The sequence below is a fragment of the Pseudophryne corroboree genome, chromosome 9 (genome assembly GCF_028390025.1).
Source record: "Pseudophryne corroboree isolate aPseCor3 chromosome 9, aPseCor3.hap2, whole genome shotgun sequence".
NCBI classification, from domain to species: Eukaryota; Metazoa; Chordata; class Amphibia; order Anura; family Myobatrachidae; genus Pseudophryne; species Pseudophryne corroboree.
Window position 1 is genome coordinate 110,633,655 of NC_086452.1, and position 12,104 is coordinate 110,645,758.

The 12,104-nt window shown below is 48.9% G+C and overlaps 1 protein-coding gene across 6 annotated transcripts in view; it reads right to left on the reverse strand.

The window, feature by feature from the left end:
- SMG7 (SMG7 nonsense mediated mRNA decay factor) overlaps positions 1 to 12,104 on the reverse strand; it is a 109,752-nt gene that overhangs the window by 64,333 nt on the left and 33,315 nt on the right. For all 6 annotated transcript variants that reach the window (XM_063939759.1, XM_063939758.1, XM_063939757.1 and 3 more), the window contains exons 10-11: positions 7,913 to 7,983; positions 6,904 to 6,964 (exon numbers count right to left, since the gene is read on the reverse strand). In XM_063939759.1, the coding sequence (XP_063795829.1) occupies positions 6,904 to 6,964; positions 7,913 to 7,983 (132 nt within the window). The remainder of the gene's footprint in view (positions 1 to 6,903; positions 6,965 to 7,912; positions 7,984 to 12,104) is intronic.

Consider the following 12,104-nt stretch of genomic DNA (forward strand, 5'->3'; position numbering starts at 1 on the left):
GTTCCACAGGACACGTCTAGCAGAAATCGACATAGCGTTGACTCTAGAACCCAGTAGACCAATGTCTCTTTGAGCATGTCATATATAAAAGACAGCATATTTTATATATCCTAGGGTCAATAACATGGTATCCTTATCTAGGGTTTCAATCTCCGCTGATAAGGTATATGTCCACGCTGCTACAGCGCTATAAACCCCTGCCGACACAATCGCCGGTCTGAGTAGTGTACCAAAATGTGTGTAAATGGACTTCAAAGTACTTTTCTGCATGCTATCTGCAGGATCCCTGAGGGTAGCTGTATCTTGGTATGTCAGCGCTACCTTTTGGGTTAACGAGTCAACGCCTTGTCCACCCTAGGGGAGGAGTGCCATCGTATCCTGGCCCTAGCAGGAAAAGGATACGCCATGAGAATTCTTTTGGGAAACTGCAGTTTCTTGTCTGGAGATTACCGCTCTTTTTCACACAATTCATTTGGTTCATGAGAGGGGGGCAATGTTATGTTGTTTCTTCCCCTTAAACATGTGTACCCTTGTGTCAGGGACAGATGGGTCATCAGTGATATGCAAAACATCTTTTATTACAATAATCATATATTGAATACTTTTCTGACAGTTTTGGCTGTAACTTTGCATCATCGTAGTCGACACTGGAGTCAGACTCCGTGTCGGTATCAGTGTCTATTATTTTGGATAGTGGGCGTTTTGAGACTCTGAAGGTCCCTGCGACATAGGGACAGAAATGGGTAGATTCCCTGTCTGTTCTCTAATCTTTTGTGCAATAAATTTACCTCAGCACTTAATTCCACATATCCAGTCAGGTGTCGGCGTTGTCGACGGAGACACTACACACACATTTGCTCCATCTCCTCCTTAGAAGAGCCTTTTACCTCAGACATGTCGACACACACATACCGACACACCACACACCCAGGGAATCCTCTCATCTGAAGACAGTTCCCCCACAAGGCCCTTTGGAGAGACAGATAGAGAGTATGCCAGCACACACCCAGCGCTAATACCCCAGGAAAAACACACAATGTGTTTACCCAGTAGCGCTGTAATACTATTATTTGCTGCCAATTATGTGCCCCCCCCCCCCCCCCCCACTCTTCTCTGAAACCCCCTTTCACCGTTGTTGAGCAGGGGAGAGACCGGGGAGCTTCCTCTCAGCTGTGCTGTGGAGAAAATGGCGCTGGTGAGTGCTGAGGGAGAAGCCCCGCCCCCTCGGCGGCGGGCTCCTGTCCCGCTTAAATAATAGGATTTTGGTACTTACCAGGTAAATCCTTTTCTTTGAATCCATAGGGGGCACTGGAGTACTCTTGGGGATATGGACTGCTTCCGCAGGAAACAGCACTGAATATTTAAATTTAGAACACTCCACCCCTCCATATCCCCGAGTACCTCAGTGTTTTTTACTGAGCCGAACAGGAACTATAGAGAGGTTGACAATGGAGTATTACATATAACATAACGGACAACAACGAAGTTGACACATAACGTTACTGACAACTAAACAGTTGACACCATAACCAGCACTTGATAAATTTGAACCAGTCGGTGAGAGTGTGTTACCATAAGATCCCCTGAACTTACCACAAACCAGGTAAAACTGCTCTGGGTGGGCGTCCAGTGCCCCATATGGATTCAAAGAAAAGGGATTTACCTGGTAAGTACCAAAATCCTATTTTCTTTTTCATCCACTAGGGGTCACTGGAGTACTTGTGGGACGTACCAAAGCTTCCCCCGTGGGCGGGAGAGCTGTTTGGCACCTGTAACACTAGGCGGCCAAAGCTAGATGCTGATGCCGCAAACGTATCAAACTTGTAAAAGCGCACAAACGTGTGCACTGAAGACCATGTAGCCGCACGGCAAAGCTGCGTCGTAGAAGCTCCCCGACCAGCTGCCCATGAAGTTCCCACAGAACCTGTGGAATGAGCGGTTACTGATGTAGGCGGCTGTAACCTAGCATGAAGGTAAGCCTGACGTATGGTCAGTTTTATCCATCTGGATAAGGTTTGTTTAGACGCTGGCCAACCCATCTTGGCAGCATCATAGAGAACAAACAACGTATCCGTCTTACGAACTGAAGACGTTCGGGATACATAAACGCGTAATGCGCGTACCACATCCAGAGTTCCAGAATGTGCTGTCAACACAGGAACTACTATTGGTTGATTGATGTGAAAAGATGACACTACCTTTGGTAAGAAAGCGGGATTCGTCTGAAGTTCCGCTCTGTCATCATGAAACACCAAATACGGTGGCTTGCATGACAAGGCACCCAAATCTGAAACACGCCATGCCGAAGCTAAGGCTAGCAGAAAAATTGTTTTCCAAGTGAGAAACTTTATATCCACTTGCTGTAAGGGTTCAAAATATGAAGACTGTAAGAAATCTAAAACCAGATTCAAGTCCCATGGCGCTGTAGGTGGAATGAATGGAGGCTGAACTCTGAGGACACCTTGGAAAAAAGTGTGTATAGACAGCAATAGAGCCAATCGTCTTTGAAAATAAATTGACAAAGCAGATACCTGCACCTTTAGTGTAGATAAACGCAGTCCTCCATCTAAAACCAGTCTGTAGAAATAACAAAAGGCGGGATAACTTGAAAGATGATGTCGGAAACTTCCGAGCTTCACACCAACCTATATAGGTACGCCATATTCTGTAATAATAAGCTGCCGGCTTCCTAGCTCGTAACATGGTTGGTATAACTGATTCTGGGATGCCCTCTCTTCTTAAGAGGGCGGTCTCAACAGCTACCCCGTCAAACGCAGCCGCGCTAAATCGGGGTAAAGGAACGGACCCTGTTGTAACAGGTCTGGACGTAGTGGGAGCGGCCAAGGATAGTCTGCGAGTAGTCCTCGGAGATCCGAGAACCAAGCTCTCCGAGGCCAATGAGGCGCCACTAGTATGACTGTGACAGACTCTCTTTTGATCCGTTTTAGCACCAGAGGGAGCAATGGAAACAGATACACAAGGCTGTACGGCCACGCAACGGTGAGAGCATCCACCGCCACTGCCTTTGGATCTCTTGTTCTGGACACATACTGGAGCGTTTGGTGATTGTGGCGAGACGCCATCAGGTCCACCTGAGGATAACCCCATCGCTGAACCAACATGTGAAACACTTCTGGATTTAATGCCCATTCTCCTGGATGAAAATCCCAATGACTGAGATAATCCGCTTCCCAGTTGTCCACTCCCGGAATGAACACGGCCGACAATATCACCTGGTGGTATTCCGCCCAATTGAGGATTCGAGCTACTTCCCGCATTGCCATGCGGCTTCTCGTTCCTCCTTGTTTGTTGATGTATGCGACCGCCGTCGCATTGTCTGACTGCATTTGGACAGTCTGAGAGCGAAGCATGTGCACTGCTTGTCGTAGCGCATTGTAAATTGCGCGGAGTTCCAGGACATTTATAGACAGCAATCTTTCGTGATCCGCCCAGAGACCCTGGAGCTGACAATTTTGAATTACCACTCCCCAACCTCTGAGACTGGCGTCCGTCGTTAGAATTATCCAATTCCAGCCTCCGAACAGTCTCCCTGCGTTTAAATTGTGTTCCTTGAGCCACCAGAGCAGAGACACTCTTGCCCTTGGCGACAACCTCACCCTGTGGTGAATCTGCAGATGCGAGCCTGACCACTGGGCGAGCACATTCAGTTGAAATGGACGCGAGTGAAATCTTCCGAACTGAAGCGCTTCGAAAGCTGCCACCATTGTGCCTAAGAGGCGAATGCACAAGTGTACAGACACTGTGCGTGGCTTGAGCACTAATTGTACTAGATGGCGTAGAATTTGTACTTTCTGTTGTGGTAGGTAAATTCTTTGATTGACTGTATCGAGAATCATACCTAGGAATTGAAGGCGTTGAGACGGAATTAGATGTGATTTCTTGAAGTTGACAATCCAACCGTGGTGAACCAGTACATCGTACGTTAGCAGCGCATGTTGGAGAAGCATCTGTTGAGACGGAGCTTTGATGAGCAGATCGTCTAAATACGGAACTATTGTCACTCACAGGGATCTGAGATGAGCTATCATCACAGACATCACTTTGGTGAATACCCGAGGTGCTGACGACAGGCCAAACGGTAGAGCCTGAAACTGGTAATGGCTCTGGCGTATTGCAAACCGCAATAATTTCTGATGAGGCTGCCAAATTGGAATGTGTAAGTACGCATCCTTGAGATCTAGCGCAATCATAAATTCCTTTGGCTCTAAACCCGCAATCACGGAACGCAGAGTCTCCATCTTGAATCTGTAGTAAGTTACGTACTGATTTAGACCCTTTAAGTTCAATATTGGTCTGACTGAGCCATCCGGCTTCGGTACCACAAACAGACTGGAATAATAACCCTGACCCTGTTGTACAGGGACCGGAATCAAAACTGCAGAATCCAGTAGGGACTGAATGGCAATTTGCAGAACCGCCCTCTTGTCGTCCGACAGAGGCAATCCTGTTTTGAAAAACCGCAGAGGCGGAAGACAGTCGAACTCTATTTTGTAACCTTTTAACACTAAATTGCGGATCCACCCATCCGCGGATGTGTGGAACCACGCCAAATGGAACGTCTGAAGGCGTGCTCCCACAATCGGAGAACCGAGATGGGCTGGTAGCCCGTCATGCCACTGGTTTGTCGGTAACCTTAGCGTCCTGGCGACTTGTGTTGGTTTGTTGGAAACCACGTCCACGTCTAGCAGGCGTGGCTGTTCCTCTGCCACGTCCTCGAAAGGACTGAGGTCTAAAGGATTTGAACGAAGGTCCAGCGTACCTCCTTCTTGATACCGGTGGAGGCAATGGTAAGAAAACAGACTTACCTCCCGTAGCCTCAGCAATCCATGCGTCCAATTCAGGACCAAACAACTTCTTGCCATCGTAAGGCAACGCCTCTATACCTCGTTTGACCTCTGCCAGTGCAGTACACGTGGCCAGTACTATGAAATGTGATCCCAAATTCCCACTAACACCCCTGCGCCTCCGGTGGAGTAGAGATGTAGTACTGGAACGTTCTGGAATCACAGCAGGAAGATACAGGAAGCATGGTTAAAAATGGCGGCCATGCTTATACATACAATCACAGTGCAGGTTCTATTCCCACTGATATTATAAATAGCCTGTGTAACCATCCCTGCCAGTCTTTTATATATATATATATATATATATATATATATATATATATATATATATATATATATATATATATATATATATATATATATATATATATATATATATATATATATATATATATATATAAATGTACACACCATACTGCCATGTTGCTGCTGTACCTTCTCTCCCCCCCCCCCCCCACCCCCACTCCGCTGCGGATGCAGTGAGGGCCGGGCAGCCGGTTCGTGGGGAAGCCAGCGGGACCTGGAAGCGGGACGGGGAGCGCGCTGTGAAGCGCCATGAGTAGCAGAGCAGCTGAACAAGCGGCGGCGTGAGCAGCGACCGGGCTTCTGAGAAGCGGCGGCCGGAGCAGCGGGCGGGCTATGTGAAGCGGCGGCCGGAGCAGCGGGCGGGCTATGAGCAAGCGGCGGCCGGAGCAGCAGGCGGTCCATGAGACACGGCGGCTGGAGCAGCGACGGCGCCTGCAATCAATGTCCCCACACCTCGGGGCGGCAGCGGGAGCTGTCCGCCCCGCACACATACCTTCACTTCGTTGTGATGAGGCTCCGACGGGGCTTCTCAGTAAGCGCCGGCCAGCCTGTGTACAGAAGATCTGTGTGTGTGGCTGTGAGGGTGCTCATTTAGTGAGGACCGACACGCCCCTGCTGCTATCAGCAGCTTGCACTATCCCTGACCCTGCCTTTTGGAAGGGGGAAAGGGATGTAATAAAAATAGAAAAAAATATTCCAAAAAATAAAATAAAATTCAAAGTAATTGTGGACTCAGCCACAGAGCTGTTACTACGTCGAGCACAGAAAAAACACTGAGGTACTCGGGGATATGGAGGGGTGGAGTGTTCTAAATTTAAATATTCAGTGCTGTTTCCTGCGGAAGCCGTCCATATCCCCAAGAGTACTCCAGTGACCCCTAGTGGATGAAAAAGAAATAATAAAAACTGGCGGGGGCTCTTTATATATACAGTGCCTAGCTGTATGTATATATCTCTTGCCAGAAATTAGTTTATATTGCTGCCCAGGGCGCCCCCCCCTGCGCCCTGCACCTTTACAGTGACTGCCGTGTGTGAGTTGTTTGGGAGCAATGGCACACAGCTGCACAGCTGTGCGTTACCTCAGTGAAGATCATGAAGTCTTCTGCCGCCTCTGAAGTCTTCTTTTTCTTCTCACACTCACCCGGCTTCTATCTTCCGGCTCTGTGAGGAGGACGGCGGCGCAGCTCCGACCGGAACTCCAGGGTGAGACCTGTGTTCTGACTCCCTCTGGAGCTAATGGTGTCCAGTAGCCTAAGAAGCAGAGCCTTGAAACTCACAGAAGTAGGTCTGCTTCTCTCCCCTCAGTCCCTCGATGCAGGGAGTGTGTTGCCAGCAGGCTCCCTGAATATAAAAAACCTAACAAATATACTTTCTGTCAGGAAGCTCAGGAGAGCTCCCTGAATTGCACCCATCTCCTCTGGGCACAGTATCAAACTGAGGTCTGGAGGAGGGGCATAGAGGGAGGAGCCAGTGCACACCAGATCTAAAGTCTTTCTTAAAGTGCCCATGTCTCCTGCGGAGCCCGTCTATCCCCATGGTCCTTACGGAGTCCCCAGCATCCTCTAGGACGTAAGAGAAATAGCATGCAAATGCAGCAATTTGGCTTGGTCTGTTTCAATCCTACAGGCAGCAGAGGGGCTAATCAAACTGCTGAAGAATCTGAAGAGCTGGAGGTCATAAGAAGAGAACACAGCAGTGGGCTGGGAATACCACTGAGAAAAGCTAGCGCTTGCCTGAAAGCTGGTCGGAGAGCTAGGAATCCCTGAAGCTCGAACTCCTCTGGAAGCGGCAACACTGGGGAAACACAAACATTTTCATTCTAATCTGTTTTTAGTCCTAGACCATTCTCCAGTTATAACTAGCATCTGATCATTTATCATTCAATTATGGGATCCGGTCTGAAGATCGACGGTGTCTAGGTCGACAATGTTTAGGTCGACCACTATAGGACGACAGGGTTTCTAGGTTGACATGTGCTAGGTCGACATGAGTTTTTCACATTTTTTTTTCTTTTTTTGAACTTTCATACTTAACGATCTACGTGGACTACGATTGGAACGGTAATCTGCGAGGGGACACGGTGCACTAATTCGGCTTCCCCGTCACTGTACGGAGAAAACGACATGAAGGAAAAAAAACACACCACAACAACAACAACAACACTCATGTCGACCTTTTGACCTGTCGACCTAGAAACCCTGTCGACCTTCCAACCCTCTCGACCTAGTGCCTGTCGACCTAGAGTGGTCGACCTAGACAGTGTCGATCTAATGATCCACACGCTCATTTATATGAGCAAGTTAAAAATAAAAACAAGTAACTGCTAGCACTAGATCTGCATACGGACATGTGTAACTATTGCAGACAGGTGTGTACTATATAATACATCTGGACATACTTTCTAAATGAGTCCATTGAGAAATAGTAGGTGATATTTTCTTAAATCCAAACATGTGGAATATCTCATATCCTAACCTTCTTACATACTGACCTATAGTTTTAAGTACTATATTTACAGCAGTTGTTCTCAAACTCCGTCCTCAGGACCCCACACAATTCATGGTTTTTATGTCACCTAGCTGGGAACAGGTGTATAACCAACACTTCAACAATCCACAGGTAACCTATAAAATAAACTGTGTGGGGTCCATAGGACAGAGTTTAAGAACCACTGATTTAAAGTGACACCTACATCCACTACCGCAATGAATTAAGCCCAGCCTGCACAGTAGTGATACTTACAGTTGGCACCAGCCAGGTCTTCCTCTAGCACATGAAAGCTGTTTAGCAGAGAAATCAGCCACGGCCACACACTGCAGGAAGGATAAAACATTCAACGTCAAATCACAGAATGCCAGCAAAGACCAGCTGTTCAAGAAGCAGCAAAGAAAAAAAATAAGATTTTACTTACCGGTAAATCTATTTCTCGTAGTCCGTAGTGGATGCTGGGGACTCCGTAAGGACCATGGGGAATAGACTGGGTCCGCAGGAGACAGGGCACTCTAAGAAAGAATTAGGACTACTGGTGTGCACTGGCTCCTCCCTCTATGTCCCTCCTCCAGACCTCAGTTAAGGAAACTGTGCCCAGAAGAGCTGACAGTACAAGGAAAGGATTTTGGAATCCAGGGTAAGACTCATACCAGCAACACCAATCACACCGTATAACTTGTGATAACTTACCCAGTTAACAGTATGGACAACAACAGAGCATCAGACAACCTGACGCAAACATAACATAACCCTTAGTTAAGCAATAACTATATACAAGTATTGCAGAAAAAGTCCGCACTTGGGACGGGCGCCCAGCATCCACTACGGACTACGAGAAATAGATTTACCGGTAAGTAAAATCTTATTTTCTCCAACGTCATAGTGGATGCTGGGGACTCCGTAAGGACCATGGGGATTATACCAAAGCTCCCAAACGGGCGGGAGAGTGCGGATGACTCTGCAGCACCGAATGAGCAAACACAAGGTCCTCCTCAGCCAGGGTATCAAACTTGTAGAATTTTGCAAACGTGTTTGAACCCGACCAAGTAGCTGCTCGGCAAAGCTGTAATGCCGAGACCCCTCGGGCAGCTGCCCAAGAAGAGCCCACCTTCCTTGTGGAATGGGTTTTAACAGATTTTGGATGCGGCAATCCAGCCGCAGAATGAGCCTGCTGAATCGTGTTACAGATCCAGCGAGCAATAGTTTGCTTTGAAGCAGGAGCACCCAGCTTGTTGGATGCATACAGGATAAACAGCGAGTCAGTTTTCCTGACTCCAGCCGTTCTGGCTACATAAATCTTCAAAGCCCTGACTACATCTAGTAACTTGGAATCCTCCAAGCCACGAGTAGCCGCAGGCAACACAATAGGTTGGTTCAAATGAAAAGATGACACCACCTTCGGCAGAAATTGGGGACGAGTCCGTAATTCTGCCCTGTCCATATGGAAAACCAGATAGGGGCTTTTACATGACAAAGCCGCCAATTCTGACACACGCCCAGCCGAAGCTAAGGCCAATAGCATGACCACTTTCCAAGTGAGATACATTAACTCCACGGTCTTAAGTGGCTCAAACCAGTGAGATTTCAGGAAACTCAACACCACGTTAAGATCCCAAGGTGCCACTGGTGGCACAAAAGGGGGCTGAATATGCAGCACTCCCTTTACAAACGTCTGAACCTCAGGAAGAGAAGCCAGTTCCTTTTGAAAGAAAATGGATAGGGCCGAAATCTGGACCTTTATGGACCCTAATTTTAGGCCCATAGTCACTCCCGACTGCAGGAAGTGAAGGGACCGGCCCAGCTGGAATTCCTCTGTAGGGGCCTTCCTGGCCTCACACCAAGCAACATATTTTCGCCATATACGGTGATAATGTTTAACCGTCACGTCCTTCCTAGCCTTTATCAGCGTAGGAATAACTTCATCCGGAATGCCTTTTTCCGCTAGGATCCGGCGTTCAACCGCCATGCCGTCAAACGCAGCCGCGGTAAGTCTTGGAACAGACAGGGCCCCTGTTGCAATAGATCCTGTCTGAGAGGCAGAGGCCATGGGTCCTCTGTGAGCATTTCTTGCAGTTCCGGGTACCAAGTCCTTCTTGGCCAATCCAGAACAATGAGTATTGTTCTCACTCCTCTTTTTCTTACGATTCTCAGCACCTTGGGTATGAGAGGAAGAGGAGGAAACACATAGACCGACTGGAACACCCACGGTGTTACTAGTGCGTCCACAGCTATCGCCTGAGGGTCTCTTGACCTGGCGCAATACTTTTGTAGCTTTTTGTTGAGGCGTGACGCCATCATGTCCACCTGTGGCAGTTCCCATCGATTTATAATCTGTGTGAAGACTTCTTGATGAAGTCCCCACTCTCCCGGGTGGAGGTCGTGCCTGCTGAGGAAGTCTGCTTCCCAGTTGTCCACTCCCGGAATGAACACTGCTGACAGTGCTTGCACGTGATTCTCCGCCCAACGAAGAATCCTGGTGGCTTCTGCCATCGCCACCCTGCTTCTTGTGCCGCCCTGGCGGTTTACATGAGCCACTGCGGTGATGTTGTCTGATTGAATCAGCACCGGTTGGTTGCAAAGCAGAGGCTCCGCTTGACTCAGGGCGTTGTATATGGCCCTTAGTTCCAGGATATTGATGTGCAGACAAGCCTCCTGACTTGACCACAGCCCTTGGAAGTTTCTTCCCTGAGTGACTGCCCCCCACCCTCGGAGGCTTGCATCCGTGGTCACCAGGACCCAGTCCTGTATGCCGAACCTGCGGCCCTCGAGAAGGTGAGCACTCTGCAGCCACCACAGAAGAGACACCCTGGCCCTGGGGGATAGGGTGATCAGCCGATGCATCTGAAGATGCGATCCGGACCACTTGTCCAACAGATCCCACCAGTGATCGCAAATACTCGCTATAGCGCGTATTTTACGCGCTATAAGCAGTAAGGGACCCCGTTTTCAAAAATCAGCGGGTCCCACAGGACGCGCTGTGATTACCACCGCACACCGCGACCAGCCAGTGTAATAATCCTCCTGCTGCCTCCCCTTACAATTGGTGCTGCGCTGCCGGGAGCTCCCCCCCCCCCCCCCCCCCCCCCCCCCCCCCCCGGGTCACTGATAGACGGAGGGTGGAGCATGGTTGGTGCCGCCTCCCCGTCTCCTTACAATTGCTGCCGTGAGCTCCCCGTCACCCTGGGTCAGAGGCGGACAGGTCCCAAGTGTCCCGTAAAATCTCTCCGCTGCTTACTCATAACTGGCTCTCAGCTGACGCCTCACAGCGGGGGACATGGAGAGAGCGCGCTGCCGCCGATTGATAGGGAGGATGCCCCCCCTCGGGCCCGTACACGGGCCACTGACAGGCCAGTTTAAATAAGAATTTACTTACCGATAATTCTATTTCTCATAGTCCGTAGTGGATGCTGGGGACTCCGTCAGGACCATGGGGAATAGCGGCTCCGCAGGAGACAGGGCACATCTAAAGAAAGCTTTTAGGATCACATGGTGTGTACTGGCTCCTCCCCCTATGACCCTCCTCCAAGCCTCAGTTAGGTACTGTGCCCGGACGAGCGTACACAATAAGGAAGGATCTTGAATCCCGGGTAAGACTCATACCAGCCACACCAATCACACCGTACAACTTGTGATCTGAACCCAGTTAACAGTATGATAAACGAAGTAGCCTCTGAAAAGATGGCTCACAACAATAATAATAACCCGATTTTTGTAACAATAACTATGTACAAGTATTGCAGACAATCCGCACTTGGGATGGGCGCCCAGCATCCACTACGGACTATGAGAAATAGAATTATCGGTAAGTAAATTCTTATTTTCTCTAACGTCCTAGTGGATGCTGGGGACTCCGTCAGGACCATGGGGATTATACCAAAGCTCCCAAACGGGCGGGAGAGTGCGGATGACTCTGCAGCACCGAATGAGAGAACTCCAGGTCCTCCTTAGCCAGAGTATCAAATTTGTAAAATTTTACAAACGTGTTCTCCCCTGACCACGTAGCTGCTCGGCAAAGTTGTAATGCCGAGACCCCTCGGGCAGCCGCCCAAGATGAGCCCACCTTCCTTGTGGAGTGGGCCTTTACAGATTTAGGCTGTGGCAGGCCTGCCACAGAATGTGCAAGTTGGATTGTGCTACAGATCCAACGCGCAATCGTCTGTTTAGACGCAGGAGCACCCATCTTGTTGGGTGCATACAATATAAACAACGAGTCAGATTTTCTGACTCCAGCTGTCCTTGAAATATATATTTTTAATGCTCTGACAACGTCCAGTAACTTGGAGTCCTCCAAGTCGCTAGTAGCCGCAGGCACCACAATAGGCTGGTTCAAGTGAAAAGCCGAAACCACCTTAGGGAGAAAATGAGGACGTGTCCGCAGTTCTGCCCTGTCCGAATGGAAAATCAGATATGGGCTTTTGTACGATAAAGCCGCCAACTCTGAAAC